The sequence below is a fragment of the Dreissena polymorpha genome, chromosome 5 (genome assembly GCF_020536995.1).
Source record: "Dreissena polymorpha isolate Duluth1 chromosome 5, UMN_Dpol_1.0, whole genome shotgun sequence".
NCBI lineage: Eukaryota > Metazoa > Mollusca > Bivalvia > Myida > Dreissenidae > Dreissena > Dreissena polymorpha.
Window position 1 is genome coordinate 77,492,094 of NC_068359.1, and position 23,222 is coordinate 77,515,315.

A 23,222-nucleotide genomic window follows, 5' to 3' on the forward strand; every position below is an offset into this window, starting at 1 on the left:
TTAACACTGTAGCGGCCACATTTATAGTCGAATCTTCATGAAACTTTGTCAGAAGATTTGTCCCAATGATATCTTGGACGAGTTTTCAAAAATGGTTCAGGTCTGTTGAAAAACATGGCCGCCATGTGGCCATTTGATGTTCATTCTTCATGAAACTTGGTTAGAACATTTGTTCCATTGAAATATTGGGCTGCAAAAAACAGGTCATTTCTTTTTATCTCAGGTGAGCGACTTTGGGCCTTTCAGGCCCTCTTGTTATAATATGTACAGGACTTTTTATGGTTTTGGTATTGTCCTTCTATGTAAGTTTTAAATGAACAATACTTATTTTGTATAAGGCAATGTATGTTTAGCAACCGCTGACATTAGTTATAATAATAGTGGTTACTTACTGACCGTATCATCATTACTCTTAGTATCAAATAACAAGATACACAACAAAAAGTATTCGTTTTAGTTAATCGTGATTTTTACAAATATTGGCATACATGCGCATTTTAAAACAATGTGTATAAAAATTGAGTCACAGTAAAATATAAAAACCTTAGCAAATGATTGTTTTTAAAAGCTGTTAACATTTTGTTTTTGTTTTAACATGTCACTTTATTAACCCCAATCACGTGTCATTGCTATAGACACATAAACAAATGAGTTACGCATAACATTCTACAGAAGTCTATTTCAACTAAAACGCGTTACGTAAGCTGCATGGCAAGAATAATAAAACAATATAAATTTTAGCATATTAAATTCTTAAACATTGCATTCAGTACCAAAACACATTATTTGGAGCGAAACGTTTTATACATCTTCGTTGATTTGAAGGTAACAATAGTATGTAAGGCTTATACTAAACTGTAAATGCCTTGTTTGAAAAGGAGTTCAATGTAGTTAGAACAGAGCCGTATTTTCGTTTAGACCCGATGACATTGAACCTGGTATCACTTTGTGACATTATTCCAGCGCGTTCATTTGATTTAGGTAATGACACTTCATCTGTATGACCGTTATCGGCATACGACTCTTCTTTAATTGAGGCATGGTCGATGTGTCGGTCTTGTGACTCTTCACAGTTGCCATCATTGTTATGTATAGTCGCGTATATCACTGTCATACATAACGTACACCTTTGGCACATCTTCTGGCGCACATCGCGGTCAAGCAAGCAGAACAGAATGAAATTGAAAAGTGCTTGTGACGGGTCACCAATAGCTTGCAAGAACAAAAGGACTGTATTAAGATCATCTTTCGGAATCTCACCACTGTAAGCAATCAGCATGAAGAAGCGTATGGTACCCCATGCTCGGATGGCCAAAAATACCAACCAAACATACAGGAAATTTTTGTCGTCGTCACGAAGATCAGGGTTGATTTCATTCAAGTGCTTGAACCGCTGACGAAGGTACTAAAAACCGACATGCAACATGTATACACTGTGATATGATGCTAAATATAATCGAGGTTACTTGTATTTATGTGTGATATCTCTATCAATTATTTTTACGAGTATGCCGCCTTGTTATTAATAAATCTTAAGGCCAACATTTGTTTTACGTTTTGTGTTGCAGAAGACATTTAAAAAAATAAAGGTCAAACAAGCTAACTAAGGATTAGCTAGATTATAATTGTATAACTTTGGTGGAAACTCTGAACTTTATTGTTCGAGCAGTTGCAAATATTATTATATTATGTCATTAACTTGCCATTTGTTTCGTGTTCTTCCTAGTACATGCGCTTTTAATAATGTATTTTTTACTAGCACAGTGGGGGAAAAACCTATACACGTCAATCTTAATAATTATTTTTTGACGTATTTTGAAAATAATGGGTATCGATTTCGGTACACAATATATGTTTTCATGTTATAGTTCACAGAGCCGAAATACCACATTCACATACCAGTTTAAATTTCAACAATACGTAAAACGTTGCGGTAAGCAGATAGCAAGCTAACTCCCAGCCTTTTCCAGTTATGAACATATACGCTATAGATGTCGAACGATCTTGTTCGTCAAAATTAACCCAGCACCACGGTCCAGTTCCTATGGGAAGGTCGAGCTTATTCCGACCCAGGATCTTTTTGTACAACGCTACGACGATGATAATTCCTGCCAAAAGACAAAAAACAATGCATGATTGTGCATAGGTCCCAGATGCACAATAACATATAGACATTCATTTCATGGACAATGTTTCGCAAACTTTGGAGTTGCAAGGCGTTTCAAGTCATATGGCTTTGTTTGATAACAATCTAAATACATGTATTATAAAAATTAATGTATGTTTACATAAAAATACCGTGACATATTTAATGAAACGGAACATAGTTTATAACAATTTGTGCATCACAACTTAGGACTGAGTACTTCAAGAGGCTCTTAACTCCAAATTATACAACGGATGTAGTGGGTATAATATCAAATATTGGGAGTAAATATAGACGAATTAAATCTGATCTAAATTGGATAAAATATGTTCTCGAGCAAGTGAATACCATTATTAAAAAGCTGGTAAAAAAACTAAGAGCTTGCCTGGTACTGTCCATGACACAACATTTGATACAACAAGGACACAGGTTGAAGACATGCTGCGCCTGTTGACCGCTACGAACAAGTAGCCGGCGATAGCTACAGTGAGGAAGAATGAGACCAGGCTTGAGTAGGTAGTTACAGCACTCTGTACCGTGCAGAAGTCTGTGTTACTAACGTGGTCTCCGAAACCCTGCACCACAATTGCAGTCAAGATTCCTACAAAAAAGATTTTTTTTCTATAAAAATGATTGATGCTGCATTAGCAAATATATGTGTATATGAAGTGAAAACACCAAAAATAAACAACGGTTGCAATTGACACCTATAAACTGTTAGATGCCCTTAATATCACTTTAAGCTCTTTGTTTGATTTAAATTTAAATTTTGATTTTTAAATGCTTTAAATGCATCTATGCTATTTTCAAGACAAGCGCCCGTGTTAATCGAGTGTTGTACATTCGGATACTTTTTCTCGGTAACGGATTTTTTATCGTTACAAAACAATTGCTTACTGCAACATGTACTCAACTGTCCAATATGGAAAAATACAGACTTTTTGGATCCAATAATGGAATATATTGGACGGTCACGTGGTTCATATGAATAATGCACTTTGGATGAATGTATTGGATATAGAATAATTTAAAGTGATATTATGGGCATCTAACAGTTTATAGGTGTCTATCGCATCCGTTGTTTATTGTTGGTGCTTTCACTTCATATACACTTATATTTGCTAATGCAGCATCAATATACCAAAACAATATACCGGAAAGAGAAAAATAATGCATTTGAATATCAAACGTACTTTCGTTTGACAACTGATGAACTGAGACGATATTATATTTAATGACAGTTTAAAAAAAACTACAAAAATATCTTAGGAAGTCCCTTAAATTTCAAGTTTGTGTTCTAAATATATTTACCTCCCTGTTTATATCTTGTTCGATAACAAACTTAGAGATTAATAAAATAGGCTATACAAAATTTACCTGTAGGCGTCAGGAAGTCAGCTATGGTCAAGGATATCATCAATTTTCGCGCTGTGTTTCGTATTTCCGAAAAGAGTGCATAGGTCAGGAATATTCCCATGGCGCCCAAGATGGACAGTCCACAACTGACAGCCGATACATATGATAGCGCGACGCCCAATGTGTCATTTTTTACATTTCCTTCTGTCATTGTCCCTGTTTATATAAATTATAAAATTCGTAAATATAGTGTGTTTTACCCACGACGCCACTCTTAAACGCCACTTTGCCCTTCGTTGATTTTATAAATAAAGACATGTTCTTCACTGAGTTTATGGAGAAACATAGGTGTGAACAACCAGATACACAGACATACAAACAGACACACATATTCCCATTGGAGACTTCGGCCTGTGCGCCTAGCTACGATGCAGAATGAAGCAAACATACTATGAAATCCCTATCCCCCAAAAAGATGGTTCATTCCCAGTTATATACCCCATCCTAACACCGCAACACATCCCCAACGTTTGAACAATTTACTTACACAGAAGGGACAGTTACATGAACATTTATTAACAAACATGAAACCTATATAAATATCAATAAATACATAAAAAATATATATAGACTTCAATGATGGTAATAATTGTATATACATGTTACTCCATGAAAGTGACCCTGATCTTTCTGAGATGTCATGTTTAGATACGATGTGAGGATTGTTCGGACTTATGAATTTTACGTTGTTTCAATATGGTTTTGACAGTAACATGTTCCACGATCTGGTACGGTCTGATTAACAGTACAGACACAATGACAAACGGTAACAGTGGAGCGACCCTTATAATCGCTGATTTATTAACAAATTATAGCACGAGCACGCAAAAATGGCCTGTGAAAAACACTCTATAATATACGAATATATAAACGATTCGTGTCTATAAACAGTGACAATGATTAATTCACAAATTGTAGTGCGTGCATAACACCATTCATACGTCATCTGGGAGGAATTTAAAGTTATTTTAAAAACAAAGTGGAATACCCAATTGAAAGGCCAGTCCTTTATAAAAGTATGTGTCAACGACTAAGAGAGCTATCCTCTTTTGCTGAAGGTGCATAAGGAAGAGGGGATAATCCCGTGAAAGTCATGAAAGAGACATCCATGCCGAGACTTTGTTTTCGCCGTTTTATACACTTAATAACTTTTGTTTAATGTTTAGATGATAAAAGTGATATCAGTTTTATATCTCGACTTTACTCCACGCGAATGTTTTCAGTGGACATGTAATTAGATAATCAAGCTTAGAAATTGCGCAGCGAGTTAAGTCGAGCTATTAACCCATTTATGCCTAGCGTCTAGAAAAAAGGCCTTGACAAACAGTGCAGACCCAGATGAGACGCCGCATGATGCGGCGTCTCATCTAGGTCTGCGCCGTTTGCTTGAAGAAATTTCTGTAAGAAGTGTTCTAAATATTGAAATAAATATACTAGACATCCCTAATTTTGGACATAAATTGATCCAATTTAGAAGGATGGGAGAGTCCACTAGGCATAAATGGGTTAACTTTCTCTCTGATATGGCTGCAACGTGAGCGGCATTTTAAAATTCATACAAGTAATAAAAGGGTATACGGCGGCGAAATACCTGTATTGTCATGGGCGTCGCCATCTTGACAATCACGTGATTACCCCTCTGCATTTTAGGACAGACATGAATATAGTAGGTTTATAAACACATGTTTAATCTTTACTCAAACCTCGTTTGGAAAGTTCTGTGTATTATCTATTGTTAAACGTTCATAATTCAATATTAATGTCCAGTACAACAAAAAAACACTTTCGATTTGTTGCTTGCCAAGTTGTCACGAACAAATCTTAACAAATTATATTTGTTAACTCAATACTTACAGGAAAGTTTTGAAAATTATGTTGGGGAGTATAATTAACTTGCCTTATATTGCTAAAAGAATATGTTTGTTTGTTTGTTCTTTTAACAATTTTAATAATCTCACAAAATGCACACACAATTAATGACAGAAATGTTAATCATTATTTATACTTAGAGAAAACAATACGCCCAATAGTTACTTATAAAACACAATACTACGTTTAATGTATTATAAATTGTAAAGCAATATCACATCTGATTATTATAGTTATACTCTCATTCGATAAACATATTTTATCATTTAAGCAGAGGTCGTTTTAGTTTTCATCACTTGAAAATGCAGCACGATTTGATTGGCTTTATCAGTACAGGCACAATATACAATGGTAAACATAAAATATTGATACCTGTATCAAGGCCAAATGAAAAACAAATCAGCCACAACCCATTTTGAGTCACATATTATAATATCCGTAAATGAGAGGGATTTTACTACTTTTTAATAACATAAGCATATAGCGGTTCAATCTTGAAATCTGTTAAAACAATCGATACATTTTAAGTAAGGTATAAATAAGCAAGATTGAAAATAGAGTGCAGGTGGTGGTGGGTTGGGGTGGAATAAAGGTAAAGGGGGGGGAGCGAATGTCGTTTTCTAAATCCGGCTGTGCAGAGGCTTTAACATGACGGGACCCATTGTAATCATAGTTATTAAGTTTAAGACATCAATTACTAATGCGTAACAACTCTTCACACAAAGGCAAATACAATTGATATTTAAAAGTACTTGTATCTATGTATGAAAAGGCAACTTCACAATTGTCAAAACTATGTCAAGATTTAAAATGATGAATGAAATTTACAAAAACATATTCAAAGCAGCGAAATAACACATACTGACCAAGACACATATTATTTTATTCAGTAATTATACAACGTTTGAATAAATATACTATTAATTTAGCAAAATGTTTTTTACGTGTTTAAAATCCGCAACTAAATGCTAATGACTGCATGACACACTGGAAGCTCCAACAAATCTCGGATTTAAATCCCCGTGAAAGCTTAACTTGCTAATAAACACTGTTCTACTTTGCTTTATAATTGTTGAAGAATAGTCAAAATATATCAGTCTTGTAAGTTAATGCATCCAATCTTTTTCTGCTCCACTATACGAAATTCTGTGACTTAGTCCTTTTTAACTAAAACGTCAAACCCCATGCGTTTTAACAATAATCATAAACGATTATATAAAACGGTGTAATGAATAGCACGACAAAATAATATAACCACGTTCGTCATGTAAACACGATACATATTAATTTACAATAAGCGAGTAGATAGCCCATATTGTGATTAAGTCTAACACGGGTACTAATTACTATGGATATAAGTTAATTGCTTTATCAAATCGAAAGGGAACAGTAAAATACTTTTTCCAAATGTAAGTTAAAAGGGAAGCGGTTAAATGGACAATTGTTTTTGTAATTCTGCGTTTGAAATAAAAGATAAGGACACACTTCATCCCTCTAATAATGAAAGTACAGAATACATATTATAATTAGAGCAATACTGAGGGCATACAATAGAAGTATATGCATACTGTAGTATACGCCACAAGAAAATAACAGTGTTCTTTTATTTACAAGGTTATCAAGCGAATGTTCATTTGACGACTCGACATCATCTCTAAATGAATACGTTCCTGTATAATAAACCCACGTTTTATTTATTACGACACTTATGTATTACATTAAATCAAAGTTAAACTTCAAGAAGTAATTTCGATCGCAGCGTATATCACCGGCTTCGTTTAATAAAGGGCAGGCATCCGGTGTTGTTCTGGTCAAACGCTCTTAATTTGAGTAAGAGATATATCCCGTTACTCAGTCACATGAGATAACATACTGCCAGGATCGCATGCTATATATAATATAAGTTACATTAAATAAAACTGAGCTTCAAATAAAACTTTCATCGTATATAGCGGGCCAGTATAAATGGCAGATAGATTGTACATAGCTACAGTGAAGAAGAATGGGACCAAGCTGAAAAATGTTATTATAGCACTCTGTATCTTAACGAGCTCTGTGTTAATATCGTCGTCTCAGAAACCCCGTACCACAATGCAGCCAAATGTCCTGAAGAGGCAGAATTGAAACTTTGTGATGAGTGTGTTTTTAATTAACAATCCTAATGCGAATGGACTTTAATATTTAATATAAAGAAGTGAAACTCCAGCTGCTGGAGCAGTATCATTATAAACAATTAGTTGGTCCTTCATTTAAGGCAAGCGACCAATGACCCAAACAGTACGAAACAGCACAATACGAAACGACATACACACATAGAAGAATAAAGCTGGGGTCACCGCCTTGGAACGGTCAATGCATTATTAACTGGTTTTAGAGCCTTTATGAATCGAAAATATGCGATTTAGTCTCTTTTGTTTTAAACGTCAACCCTCATATCTTTCACAATAAAGTCCCATACACGAACTCAACCTCCGCGCAGAGATTTGACGGGAACCAGCGTTGCTGGATCAAATCCCTGCATTCATAACCAATCACTTGCCTAGCCACGTGGTACAATAATTTTACCGTTGTTGCTTTTACTTTTTTTTAATTTAGGTAATTATTCTTTTTTATTTTGAACCTTAACTTATACACTATTTTAAAAATATAAAAGAAGATGATACTACTTTCCATAATTTAATACTTAAACCAATAAAATACAAATCCTTCCAAATCTTGTAGGATTTTCTTGTGAGAGATTGTAAGTGAGAGCAATGAACGACAACTCTGCGTGACGAAAGAATGTAACCGCATACGTAGATTGGTTACCTCCCCTTATCTATCGTTACTCTCTATATAGTCAACGGTTATATTCAACGGGGAACCAGTTAACCGCATACGTTGTCGACACGATAACGATTTATTTAACATCAAGTGGGTAGATAGCACACATAGTGATCTAGACTCACATGCGTGGTAAATACCATAGACAGAAGTAAATAGTTCTATCAAATTTCAAAACGCGGAGAGATAAAACTCAATTCTCCGAGTAAATCAGATAAGCTGAAAGGCAAAACACTATGTTTAAAGAATTTCGTTTATGGAACAAAATATATGGCCCTAATTTATCCTTACTGCAAACAACAGAAAGACGTACATGTACGCCGTAGTATCGGGATAAAAAACACTTTTGTATTGTTTAAATGGTCTTTCAGTAAGACAGCGCAATATACGTTAATGATGAATCTTTACTATACCAATTGCAATTGACACTATTTGAGTAAATATATGTGTATTTATATTAAAAAAACTACATACGATCTACCATGACACTTATTAAATATCACCGAGGCACCGCTTAACTTCATGAAGTTCCGGTATTATCGCATTTAATCTTTCGTCATGTTAAAGTTTTGTTTAACATGTGGTTACTCCGTAGAGATTTGGTAACACGATCGCGTGATGAGTGTATCCCTTTACACATGATTACACATACTGAATGCTTCATTTATTCAAAATAAGATATGTTGAACAAAACTGTGCTTCGAATGAAACTAGCATCGGACGCCTAACTTTAAATCGAAAATAGATTGTACGTGTCGTGTCTTACACTGTATTTAAATGCATAGTACAAATGTAAAAAAGTCATTCCATTTTGCTAATATACGCTGCATCAAAGGTTAAGGATTTTTACGTTAAAGACGATGACACAGTATGCAACATGATTACTGAAGTTATCAAAATAAAGCAATATCATTCATTGTACATATAAATATGATTACTTTTTAACAATCGAAAGACGTGATTATCCCTGTCAGCCATGATTTTAACGCCTTAATTTGAGGCCCAATAAACAATAAACAATGTCAATACATATAACCTCAAGCCCGATTAATTTTGGAGAAGAAAGATTTGTAACATGTTTATTTCGGTTACCATGTTAGCCATAACTCTAGTCATATTCTTTTATTTGGAATATTTAAAAGAATATAGTACATTATAATATGATTGATCGATAAATGTTTTATGAAAGCCTAATCGAAACCTTAACGAAGGAAAATCAAGCCACTTCATGCTTTTTTTTTCTCAACTCATTTTATCCAATGAATAAGGTGTTGTTTTGCACAAATATATGGCATCGAGTAATGGCGACATTAACGTATGTGAAAAGACTATAAACCCAAATGTATTTGTGATTATGTTTTTTCGTTCACTATTTGATGTTTGTTGTCCACAGCTTGGAAAATCAATATTTGTTTATTAAGTTAAGACTGTTTAAATTTGTATTTTCGCGGAAGACGGGCTGTCCGTTCTGCTTGAATGTATCGCTACAGGCATATGTTCGTTAACTGCGCCATAAGTTTTATTGCTGGCACCAACTTCCTGCAACGATTGATCCGATTCTGTTGTTTCAGTATCCGACCAATCTCCACCAATAATAAAATCTAACTGCCTGTTCGACCTGATCAAATTTGTTTGTTCGGATTCCAATTCATCGCCTTCTAAGATCACATCTCGTTCATTGAGTGCATGTCGTTTTGCCTTTTCTGGTGCATCACAAAAGATGCCATAGTAGAGCTCTCGACGTACTTCGGTGTCCACTATACAGAACAAAATGAAATTGAAGAAGGCTTGAGAAGGGTCACCGATGGCTTGTAGATAAAGCAAAGCATAGACGGTTTTTTCTAGGCCAAGCACTGATGTCATGAAGAACCGAATGGTACCCCAAATACGGAGTGCAAGCAATATTATCCAGATATAGAGGAATTTTATATCATCTGGTCGTAAATTAGGATTGTCCTGTGCCAATGATCTGTACCTTTGGTAAAGAAACTGTAACACAAAAATCTTTGTTTAAATTTCACAAATACACAAGTAAACGTTGTATTGCCAAAAGCTATTGAGTCACAACATTTTCCCTATATTATCAAATACACAATAATAACGCGGTGAATATGATTTATTACAGATGCAATTTTTGGTAGCAATTCGTAATATAAACACGCAAGGGGTACCGAATAATGATCTTATTTCTGCATATAAGCTTTATACATACCAACTGTAGTTTATGAAGAACATAACACGACGCTGTCAGAAGGTAGCATAATATCTCCCAGCCTTTTCCAGCCACAAACATGTATATCAATGATTTTTTACGAGTGGATTGGCTCCATTTTATCCAACACCAAGGTCCAGTTCCAATGGGTTCCTTATTATCAACGACTTGCCCTAGCATCTCATCGGACAACGCTACGATGATAATGATGGCTAAGTGAGAAAGCATACTTATTGGAAATCGCTCGTATAAATTGAATATCATCAAGATAAGAGAATGACATTCATAATAGTCAGAACCCCCTCCCCCACCCCGCCGGAGAATATTCCACATTTTATAAAGACACCCGGTGTGTCATAATTTCATGTCAGGCTAAAAAACTGTTTTTTTTTCATTCAGATTTATTTTATGTAAACACAAGTCCGGATGGCATATGATTATTGTCTTCAAATGTTCTGTTATGATAGAATTTCTCTTCATAATATCGAAATCAAAATAATGAAATACACATCAAATAACGACGCTCTTACCAGGCACGATCCAGGACACCAAGTTTGACACGGTAATAAATCTTTGATCAGACATTCTTACTTTGTAGATTGATATGAACAAATACAGCGCAATCGCCACCGTAAGGTTGAACGACACTAGACTTGAATAGGTCGTCAAAGCACTTTGCACCACACAGAATGTCTGCCACTCGCTTCTTGTCACGTGAGGGTTATAGTAGGCAATGGCAGCCATGTAACCTATAAACATACTTATATGTACATACATAGAAAACTTATGTCCGTTAGTGTGTGCGTTACGCTTCTTAGCTAATTTGGCTTACGACGAATATCAATTATAAATACATGAATATTATGGTTGGATCATTATTTATTTAGTTAACCATTATTAATACACATAGAACACCAAGCTTCATATAATTCACAAGTTCAGAAAATTTATTTGAACGGAAGATACTGATACAACCGTATATTTTTTTCCATTTATATTATTTATGTCACATCAATAATTGTGACAAAAATATTGTTCGTATCCATTTACACTATTTTGCACGCAATTTATGTAACATCGTTAATTGTGACAAAAATATCGTTCGTCTCCATTTACATGATTTTGCACGCTATTTATGTAAAATTAATAGTTGTGATAAAAATATCGTTTTGAGAGTAAGTCACCATGACTTGATGATAATAATAGTATAAGTCCTGTTAGCTCTGCTATTGTTGTACTTCTTTCATAATCCTAATCTTACCGGCTGGTGTGAGGAAATCGGCAATGGTCAGGCAAGTCACCATTTTCCTGGTCGTATTTCGTATGCACGGAATGAAAATGTAGGTCATAACGATGAGAACTGCGCCTATCATTGACAATACACAGCTTACGGCAGAAACTACAGACAGATTTATATCTTCTTTCAGTGGAATACTCGATGTGTCTTCACGCAACGATCCGTTTAGAAGAGACTCAGTTAGTTCCCTTTAAAAAAAAAATAACATCAACCAATTTACTCGACACTGTACCGATCATAAACGACCATTCTTTTACGAGTAAACTGCGACTTTATGTAATATACAGGACACGTATATGCAGATGTGAGTAAATATTTATTAACATGTAAGGAATATTCAATTACTGGATGTTTGTGTTTAAAGGAAGCTTTCTTTCGTTTATAACCGTCATTTTCGGATTCGTAAACGATGCACTTTCTATCACATCCTTCAAGATTGAAATATGCTAACATACGTATGTTGTACTGTGCAGTGAATAACGCATCGTTTCTCTTATCTGTTTAATATAGTTATATGCTCAAATAATTCTATTATTACCATAATAAATTATTAAATATATATGCGGATAGTATAATTGCATATACAGTAAATAAATTAATATCACATAAACTGAAGTAAATGTGCTATAATCTTATGTATGAACAATAATAACATAAACTTACAGACGTTGTTCCATATCTACATCCATAACTGAATCCGACATTTCCACTTATACTTTGTGTGAACTATGACTTCTTTCAATGAGTCATATGTGAATGCTAACTTCCGAGTGTGCAAACGATCACATAACTCTGATGCAACGATGCAGTTATCACTTAAATGTAAATGACATTATTCACGTTTCTAAATTGGTTCTATTTATAGTTTTCGGTATTGATCGTACTTGTTCGTTTTACGACTTGATTTAGCGGGAATTAGCTCGTGCATTGCAAGGTTTCGTGGCGTTATAAAGGTGTATAGTGGCGTTTTTTGTCACTCGAGGTTTTGTTGGCAAAGAAAGGTCGTTTGATTATTTCACTATGTTTGATTCAGAAAATAATTTGAAAAATAAAGTTGTGAATGAATAAAAGGTCTATTTTGACGACTAATTTAAGGATTTGAAGAGAAGCTTCCAGGACGAGTCGGACTGGACTGAGGAGAATGTGCGGTAAAAGGTCAGACAAAATTCTAACATTGTGTTTAAATCGTCTGCTTACAGAAGCAATTCAATTTTTACAGTTACATTTCAGAATTAATTTAAAGGTCGAAAGCGAACGAGTTTTTCGTTTTGTGGTATATATGATTGCAAATTTATTGAGTCGCCATTCTAGGTGTGTTTTTGACAGGCACAAGGTGTAAATAAGGAAACGGAAAGGGTAATAACAATTCCCGCCCGCCTTTAATGGCCATTTGTATGTCTAAATAATCGGTTACATTTCTTTTACGCTTGTAATTTTGCAATTATAAAGTTGATGTTAAGTTTATTTTCAGTTCAGTTTTAAGCCCATGTGAGATTGGATCTAAACACGAACCGATTCCTTTACCGAGACAGTCGATAGGTGTATTTTCATGTAAGTCTGAAGCAGCAAAGTTTTCTTTATTATTTTGTTTCATTTTTTACTTCATATTTTGTTTTAATGTGAATTTTAAGCTATGTGTATCATATTTGAGACTCTCACATCCTGGAGATTTTACTTCCCGCATATTAATTGAAATCGTAGTATGTTTAAATGTCATTTTTTGTTTTCTTACGTAATGAATTAATGTTAAAGGTATTCTTATTTTAACGATTATTTAATTATTTCGTTTTGTTGTGACTGGTAAGATGTGGAAGTCGGTTTAATACAGTTGTTGCAAAATTTCGTCATATGCATATGTGTCTTGTTCTGAGAAAATTGGGCTTAATGTATGTGCGTAAAGTGTCGTCCCAGATTAGCCTCTGCAGTCCGCACAGGCTAATCAGGGACGACACTTTCCGCTTTTATGGTATTTTTAGTTTCAAGGAAGTCCCTCCTTGCCGAAAATCAAGTTAAGGCGGAAAGTGTCGTCCCTGATTAGCCTGTGCGGACTGCACAGGCTAATCTGAGATGACACTTTACGCACATGCACCATGCCCAGTTTTCTCAGAACGCGGCTCATATATATATACTACTTGGAATACTTATGATTTATCTACACTCTTTTTATGGTTTGAGTGATTTGTTTGATTCTTGTTGATGTCCGGGGTGCGTACGGGATGCTTTTGATGTTTGTTTGTTATGTTAATTTGCGCAATGAGATTGATAATGTGTTATTTACACGCTTTGCTAAAGAATACTTAATTTTTACAATATAATAATAGCTGCTTATTTGTAGATTTCTCTAAAAATAGAGGTTTCGGGAGGAGGTGATGAAGGCACCTAGACACCGGTCTTGGGCCATGGGTCCTCGTACGTCCCCCTGCCATTTAAAGAAAAAAGAAAGAAAACAAAAATGAGCAGTAGGGTTGCGTACCCCGCTCGCGGTTTAACCTGAATCGTTTTTTACTACCGATTATTGTATGGGGTGTAAGTGAAGTCATGTACACTTCTCTTGATTGGTAGTGGTGGATGAATCTTCTATTAACAAAAATAATGTTTCTATTTTTAGCAACTTAAAGTGATTGATGGACGTTGGGGGCGTACCGCCTGATTTGTATGAAAAAATTAGCACTATTCATATGCCACACACGTGCATGTTAAGTATACATAATGACATACCCTACATCATTTAATTAGTATCGTTTCAGTTCTTTATACATCTGGACAAGGATGTATCACCGTTTACAGTCGTCTCGAGACTCATCAATTGAGCGGTGCAATCGAGGTCGATCTCCGTGGCACATGGAACACTAATTGGCGTCAAAGGAATTGTTTTTTTGCATTTATACGTTGCAAGTCACGTCAAATACAAACGTCCACATACAGAGAGTTATTAGCTATAAGGTATGCGTTTTATTGTTTCAAAAACTTTTTTAAAGGGAAAAAGGTTGTTTGGAACACAAGATTCTTGCAATTGTGTAAGCATTATAGAAAAAGGTAGCATGAAAACAAACTTGCACATTTTAGCAGAATATATTTTTGACATCTGTGCAACTCATGTTATTTCATTAGAGTCCAAATGGATTTCTCGAAATAGAAATAAGATAGCAGATGATTTAAGTAGAATACTAGATTATGGTGATTATGGTGTTTCATTTGAAGTTTTTAATTGTATTGACAGCTTGTATGGACCACACGTGTGGGTAGATTTGCCATTGATTATAATTCAAAATTACCAAGGTACAATTCTGTTTTCTTGACCGCTAACTGAAGCTGTATATGCTTTTTCTGTAAACTGGTCTGATGTCAATAATTGGCTCGTTCCACCAGTATATCTGATTCCTGAAGTTTTTTTTAATTATTTAGAACAGTGCATGGCAAAGGGCACTTAAGTCGCTCCATATTGGCCGTCTAGTCCTTTTTCCCTACGTTGTTTGATATTCCGTGTTTAACCAATATATTGAAGAAATTTTAGCTTTTTCTGTGGCTAGAGGAATTTATGTTCAAGGTAAAAATGCAGAAAGTATTTTCGGAGCAGAGAAATTTACCAGCAAAGTTCTTAATGCTTGTATTGACTGTTGTTGACTAGGAATTGTTCACTGAAAATGGCTATTTGGAGAAGACCCCCTGATATATATTTAGAACGTAAACAATTTTACCGTGGGAAAATGGGTTGTTCCATTACTGGTAATGGGGGTTTTCGCATTCATTTGGTCTTAAGTTGAGTTAAAGGTGTATTACTTATTAGCTCCACTATTATATATCAAATATATATAGTGGAGCTATCCTACTCACCCCGGCGTCGGCGACTGCGTTAGCGTTAGCGTCTGCGTGCAAATGTTAAAGTTTTCGTTCTACCCCAAATATTTTCTTTCTCCCTTCACATAATGCTTTCATATTTTGCATTGTTTACCAACATGACCTTAACCTATAAACAAGAGCAGACAACTCTTTCAAGCATTTTGTCATAATTATGGCCCCTTTTCCGCTTAGAATATGCAGCAAATGTTAAAGTTTTCGTACTACCCCATTTATTTTTATTGTCCCTTGACATATTGCTTTTATATTTTGCATACGTGTTTACCAACAACACCCCAACCTATAAACAAGAGCAGACAACTATATTAAGCATTGTTGTTTATATACGTCATGTTTATATTTGAATCTGAAGTAAAAGGAAGAACCTGAACACACAACGCTTTGTACTTTTATTTATCCCACACGATTGCGATATTGGTGCCGTTACAAAAAATGAATCTACAGCAAATACAGATACAGAGAGAGGGTGACCGCCGTTTCATTGAGAAATATTTGGAGAAAATCGAACAATCTAAGGAGAACGATTCATTGACCGATTTTCACGCTATTCTTAACGCTATTGAAGCGAAAGTCACGATTCTAGAGACACTGAATGAGAAAATACTTTCACAAACGGAGATAGAGGGATTGGAGGAAGAAATCTTTCAAACAGACACGTATTCAGCGGAACTGGATATCCAGCTGTGTTGCTTACGAGCTTTCCGAGATCAACAGGAGAAGAGAGCAGCCCCGCATACTACCGATCTACCACGAGATGACCAGAGAAATTCAAGTAATCAGCAGCACAACAGCAATAGTTTGAACACAGACGCTTCTTCTTTCTTTCCCGACAGAACTGTGACGCCAGGAAGTGTGGCGGCGAACTCTAACAGCCTGGCTCCCGGCGATGTTGTACTGACGATAGGAAACGTTAACGCCACGAACATCAGCCACAACGAAGCCCAGGAGGTGGTCTGCGGGGCCACAATTATCCTGCAACTTACAATCAAGAAAGGTCCCGGAATAAGTGCCTCTATGTCGCCCACGCCCATCGGGTCCGGTCAGTTTTCGTCCACTCTGGAGCAACATGATAAATACTCTACACTTCCAGAATATCGTATCGGAACTGGGTACCAAGCACTTAATAATGTCTCTAGTGGATATAATAACGGCCAAGAAAGTAGTGCATATGACATGCGTCAGTTGGAACAAACTCCGCCAATGTCTGGGTATAGTACCATGCCTGTGAGAGGTAGTGCGAATAAACAGAACACAGATGGTTTCAGGCCCGTGCAACAATCACAACAGAATCAGTACCCATATAAGTCGACATCTGGTATTCAGTTACAGTTGAATCCACCAACTGAAATTGATATACGCAATGACAACAGCTACAACCAAAGAGGAGATTATAACGATGGTGGTAGTTACAGTCAGTCAATGTCGCATGCGCAAAATACGAACGGAAATAGGACTGAGTCTCCGTATCAAAGGCAAACATCGGTAGGTTCTAATCGCCAATATCCTTATTCAGGTCACCCTCAAATATTTTAAAAAACCTACTCCATTTTGTCCCGGTTGTGCAGATAACTTCACCGACAACAGCCCACAGCACCCACGTGCTCAAAGGCAGACGTCGTCTGGAAGTCAGCCAGTTGGTAATGTGTATGACGCGACAATTAGCCCTGGCTTTCAGTCCTGCTCTTACATGTCGGACGAACCTCCGCCTACTCCACCCCCACCTGACCTATCAACCGACTCGTTCCTTCAAGCGTTCCGGAGATTTGCCAGCCGGAAGTCGTTGCCCACGGTGATGGTATTAGACAATGCTACGACTTATATTGCTGCTGCTAATTACCTTAAGAAGCTATTCAACTACCAAGTCGTACAAGAAGAACTCAGCAGAAATGGAACAGAGTGGCGATTTATTCCCAAACGTACAACGTGCAAACTCTAACCATTAGAGACAGTCAATGATATTGAATAGAAACCATTTAAGTATTAAAGGTTAAACGCGCAATTGTGATTGAAATACCGAAATAGACAGTTGAGTGTACATGTAATTGAAATACGAGAGACACTTAATAAATTGTTGTTAAGAAACTGAGTGATAAACATTTGATATTCATTTCAAATTAACGTGTATACTCGTGATCAAATTAGTGTTTCTGCAATCTTACGATTGTCACGAATGATTCAGAATTTCATAAGAAATGATACATATTCTCCTCTGATTGTTAATAATTGTCACTTTTCGCGGCCCCCAGAATGTTGTGAATGTAACGTAACGTTATTTGCCGCGCTTAAGTGTATTACGTCCCTGACGTCACGCCATATTTGTTGTTGATTATATACGTCATGTTTATATTTGAATCTGAAGTAAAAGGAAGAACCTGAACACACAACGCTTTGTACTTTTATTTATCCCACACGATCGCGATACCCCACATTATACCCCCCTCTCACTCCCCCTACCCCCCCCATCCCCCCCAATTTATTTTTTTTAAACATCATCTAATAAATTACCCCACCCCACATTATACCCCCCTCTCACCCCCACCCCCTACCCCCCACACCCCCCAATTTTTTTTTAAACATCATCTTATAAATAACCCCCCCCCTCTCACCCCCCTACCCCCCCCCCCCAAAAAAAAAAATAAATATTTTTTTTTTCCTTTTTTTAGTTTTGAAAGATCGTCTAATAAATTATTGAATATGAACAATTTCCCCATGATGGCTTACGTTATACTGTCAAGCACTCGAATAGTCGAGCGCGCTGTCCTCTGACAGCTCTTGGTTTTAAATGTTGTTATTATTTTGAACATCTTTGTTATTTGAAATATCGTTGTAATTTACTATTTTTAATACAAATAATCCATGCAATTGTTTACCTTCTTGAAAATATGTATTTCTATTAAGATTTATCGCTAAGTATGTATACATTTATGGCTTGTTCCAGGTGTTATTTTCTGTTGTAAGTTTACATATGTTTTTATGACTAAGACCTGGCAGGATGTTCGAGATCATCAACGTTGGCCCCAGAACTGTTTTCAGCTGTCAGAGAAGCTTAAACGGACGTGACGTTTCCACGATTAGGACGTACACTTATATAGCTTTTGAAAAATTTAGTAAGCGGTGTGTTGAATGCAAGTTGGAAGTTTGCCTGCTTTGCACATATTTTAAAGAATGATAACAAATCTAAGTTGAATAACATCTGTTATGCTATTAATTGGTCTGTTATGATGGTTAATGTAAACAAGCCATGTGAGAATGATTGGAAAATGTTATGTTTAAGTGGGAGTATTTGGTCTGTTTCCAAACTCGTACATAAAAAGATAACAATTTCTTCTGATATAATTAAATTATTTGTATAGCGTTATGCATCTGAAAACAGTTTTTTGGCTGATTTAAGAATTTGTTGTTTGTTTGTTTTATCGTTTGCTGTTTTTTATTTCCGTATCTCTGAAGCGCTTACTCCTAAAGAGATGCCATATTCATATTCTAGACACGCATTGTTAAAAATTGAAAATAGACGTTTTTAGGGAAGGAAATAATGTTGTTATCGCCAGGACAGTTAATGCTAGTTGTCCTTCAAATTTACTTGAACGTTACTTGAATAAGGCATAATTTATATAGAACATTCGTCATCTGAGTGTTTATTTCGTTTAGTTCGGTTTTGCAAAAGTACTTACACTTATGTTCGTAGATTTAAAACAAGTCCTGTGCATTCTTTTCGGTCTGGTGGGGTGCGTTAATCGTGTGTAATCTTCATTTGTGGCAGCGCGCGCGGTAGTTCATAGATTATTAAAGGGATCTTTTCACGTTTTGGTAAATTGACAAAATTGAAAAAAGTTGTTTCAGATTCGCAAATTTTCGATTTAGTTATGATATTTGTGAGGAAACAGTAATACTGAACATGTACCATGGTCTAATATAGCCATTATATGCATCTTTTGACGATTTAAAATCCTGAAAATTATAAAGCGTTGCAACGCGAAACGATTGAATAATTTGGAGAGTTCTGTTGTTGTCGTTTAATTTTGTGAAACTACGAAGATTGCTTATATAAAGTATAAAATACCTCATGCATGTATACTTGGCAGGATGGCCGAGCGGACTAATTGGTTTTACTAGTTTTTACTCCAGGACTCCGGGGGTCACTGGTTCGAGCCCTGCTGCAGGATACTTTTTTTTCTTTTTTTTTTAAATTTTATACTTGATTTTTTATTGAAGCTTTTTAAATCCAACGTTTACATTTATCAATATAAAGCATTTAATGACAAACTTCAAAACATGCCAAAATCTGTTAAAAGGCCCCTTTATAATATATGCATCTATGTTTGCTTTTAATTCAGTATTATTCGTTTACATGATATAAGCAATGCTGGTGCTATTTTAATAGTTTTAAATGCAAAATAATATGTTTGGTTACTTTTAGGAATATAATTTTCAATATTCTACTTGGTTTATAATAAGTTATTTGTGTTAAAGTCGAGTTTAAATTAGTGGAATGTCAGTTAGTGGTGATGTGCTCTGTTGTGGGTGGAATACACTATTTGTGTGTATTAATAATGACGGATTGGCATGTTATGGCTTGATAATTGGCGGAAGAGCAGGTTATGTGTTCTGCAATTGGCCGAACGACTAGTTACATGTATGTGCTCTGCAATTTGTAGTTCATTGACTGTCTTCTCATATGTTTGATTATGAAAATCTATATGCATTAATGTTCGTTTTAAATTAAGTATTATTCGCATACATGATATAAGCAAGGTTGCTGCTATTTAAATAGCTTGAATGCAAAATAATATGTTTGGCTACTTTGATGAGTATAGTTTTAAAGATTCTACTTGGTTAATAATAAGTTATTTGTTCTAATTTCGCGTCGTTATTATTGGAATGTTAGTTTGTCGTGATGTGCTCTGTAGTAGGCGGAATAAATATTTGTGTTGATTAATATTGGCGGATTGGCATGTTATTTGTTTGATAATTGGCATAATAGCAGGTTATGTTTATTGCAATTGACGTTATGCTAAGTTATGTTCTCTGCAATTGGCGGAATGCCAAGTTTTGTGTTCTGCAAATTGCGTAATGTAAATTTATGTGCTCTGCAATTGACATGACGCCTTATCAGTGATCGCTCCGCCCACTTAATCACGTGGCTCAGCGGGAAGAAAACCTAGACACCAAAATGGCTTCTTTGCCTATAGACTGCATATAGATTTACGCGATATTCCGGATGATTTTATGGACTTGTTTAACACCATATTACACTTGTAAAGGGGTTGATGCCATTTAGTTATTCTGCAAATGCAAAAAAATATACGATTAAAGAGAACATCAGCTATTTATAACGGGTAAATCGGTACATTAAACACGCTCTCAAACGCTTGCGCGCTTAACGAAATCGAACCCGTTATTACGTGTAATGGTGGTATTTGCAATGAATTAACACTTCACCGGTATTGACCCGTGTTATTAACAAAATTATTACCGAAACATTCCCTCCTACCCGTGTATTTGACCCGAAATAGCGCTTTATAACTGGGAATTCGGTAAAGTTTTACGCGCTTTCTGACGCCGGGTGGGTACCTCAATCCCACATGTTATTGCGAATAAAAGTGCTATTAATCATATTAAACATTGCTTATGGGACATTTATCAATCACTATAATTTAAAGCGCAAAAACAACACAGTAAGTTTGGACATTGTCTGATATAAAATTAGCGTTGTACGAAATGGAATACGGTCAGGCTTTTATAAATTAATAAGGCTACCAATATCAGACGCTCGCGCAGGTACCGACTTCCCCGAAGTTACCGCATTTATTGGTTAACTAATATTAGTAATAATAACTCTTTTACAATAGCATTTATCGATACGTCTTTATTAAAATAATAACAAAATGGTTTTCACTTGTTTCTGACACACAAAGAAACGCGATTTTTAACGGAGATTTCGTAAAGTTACACGAATTGGGTACCAAAATTCTCAATTATTTTACATGCACACGTGACATAATACATACTTAATAAGGTTTAGTTATTGCTTATATGACATTTCAAGTTTGTGAAATAAATTAATGTTCTATAAAGGGGATATCGGTAATTCTTGAAGCTTCCACTTCTCTTGTCAAGACCGCATTGCCGCGCTGGAAATGGTATAAATTTAATTCATCTAACTTATCTTTCTGGATACCAAATGTCAGAGTTGCATTAACCCTTTTTACACCGTTTTTGCCATATTTCATTTCCGTTTTTTAATCCGAATAAAATAAACGAAACTCGTTTAAAAAATGAGATCTAGGCATTCGAGCTCCTAGTGTGGATTAAAAGCGTTTATTGGTGACACCACATGACTGCAAATGTGTAGATACCGTTAATAAAATAATATATCGCATGTCACCTTCAAATAACATGTATGATGTCAATTAAGTGCATTACTATCAGAGTAATAAAACACAGCATGAATTAGGCTTCATGCTGGGTTTCAGTTCTCGTAAAGTAATGCAGATGAACATGTCTATGATACGGCAAAGCGATGTACCCGATCTTTGTTCGGCTTTAGAAACGAAATTAATTCAATGTCACCAACTAATCTGTCAGGATATCGATTGTCCGAGTTACATAATCCCCATTGACACCGTTTAACCATTTTTAATCGTTTTTTAAAGAGGAAAACAAAAGAAATTCGTTGGAATAAAAGTGAACCTAAACATGTAGCTTGTCTAGAAAATGGCGGACAGGTCGTTGCTAACGAGTGCGCCCGTTTAATCGATCGCTGATTGGTGGATTAATTCTAGTGGGCGGAGCGATCATAGATAAGGCGCCATGTCAGTTGGCGGAATGCCAAGTTATGTGCTCTGCATTTGGCGGAATGTCAAGTTATGTGCTCTGCAATTGGCGGAATCCCAAGTTATGTGCTCTGCAATTGGCGAAATGCCAAGTTATGTGCTCTGCAATCGCCCGAATGCCTAGTTATTGGCTCTGCAATAGGTCGAATGCAGAGTTAAATGTATGTGCTCTGCAATTGATCGAATGCAAAGTTACATGTATGTGCTCTGCAATTGGCGGAATGCCAAGTTATGTGCTCTGCAATTGGCGGAATGCCAAGTTATGTGCTCTGCAATTGGCGGAATGCCAAGGTACGTGCCCTGCAGAAGAAGCGCTCATCTTGATGTCGGTTGCTGTTAGAGGATGAGGATAGACGTCTGGCTGTCTAGATGTTTGCAATAGTGCAGAATGTAGATAAAATTGGCTAAGTATACTTTCGATTTAATTAATTTTCATAACTTCGTTTAAAATTACATAATTTTATATTGATACAAGAACCTCTCTTTGTTTTACTCGATATTATGCCAATAACATGCCTTATTCCTATCTGTTGTGTTGTTGTTCGTTTTTTTTAAACAATTTAGATAAGGGAATAATTGATTTACTCACAATGAAATAGTGAGTAAATGAAATTATTCACGTTTCTAAATTGGTTCTATTTATAGTTTTCGGTATTAATCGTACTTGTTCGTTTTACGATTTGATTTAGCGGGAAATTAGCTCGAGCATTGCAAGGTTTCGTGGCGTTATTAAGGTGTATAGAGGCGTTTTTTGTCACTCGAGGTTTT

General features: G+C 35.7%; 2 protein-coding genes across 4 annotated transcripts; both read right to left on the bottom strand.

The window, feature by feature from the left end:
* Window positions 1–553: 553 nt before the first annotated feature.
* Window positions 554–6,710, bottom strand: LOC127882035 (adhesion G-protein coupled receptor G2-like). 2 transcript variants are annotated; one of them, XM_052430424.1, is made up of 5 exons: window positions 6,376–6,710; window positions 3,524–3,718; window positions 2,532–2,747; window positions 1,900–2,108; window positions 554–1,405 (listed from the first exon to the last, which is right to left on the bottom strand). In XM_052430424.1, exons 2-5 carry the CDS (start codon window positions 3,711–3,713, stop codon window positions 851–853), a joined length of 1,170 nt encoding a protein of 389 aa, XP_052286384.1. In that variant the 5' UTR covers window positions 3,714–3,718; window positions 6,376–6,710; the 3' UTR covers window positions 554–850. The 2 variants fall into 2 exon arrangements, with proteins under 2 accessions (XP_052286384.1, XP_052286385.1); XM_052430425.1 differs by lacking the exon at window positions 6,376–6,710 and adding an exon at window positions 5,460–5,502 and having other exon boundaries at window positions 555–1,405.
* A 1,679-nt stretch (window positions 6,711–8,389) lies between these two features.
* Window positions 8,390–12,562, bottom strand: LOC127882033 (G-protein coupled receptor 157-like). 2 transcript variants are annotated; one of them, XM_052430419.1, is made up of 5 exons: window positions 12,427–12,562; window positions 11,728–11,951; window positions 10,997–11,215; window positions 10,467–10,660; window positions 8,390–10,243 (listed from the first exon to the last, which is right to left on the bottom strand). In XM_052430419.1, the coding sequence occupies exons 1-5, from the start codon at window positions 12,465–12,467 to the stop codon at window positions 9,686–9,688; spliced, it is 1,236 nt and encodes a 411-aa protein (XP_052286379.1). In that variant the 5' UTR covers window positions 12,468–12,562; the 3' UTR covers window positions 8,390–9,685. The 2 variants fall into 2 exon arrangements, with proteins under 2 accessions (XP_052286379.1, XP_052286378.1); XM_052430418.1 differs by having other exon boundaries at window positions 10,467–10,678.
* Window positions 12,563–23,222: the final 10,660 nt, after the last annotated feature.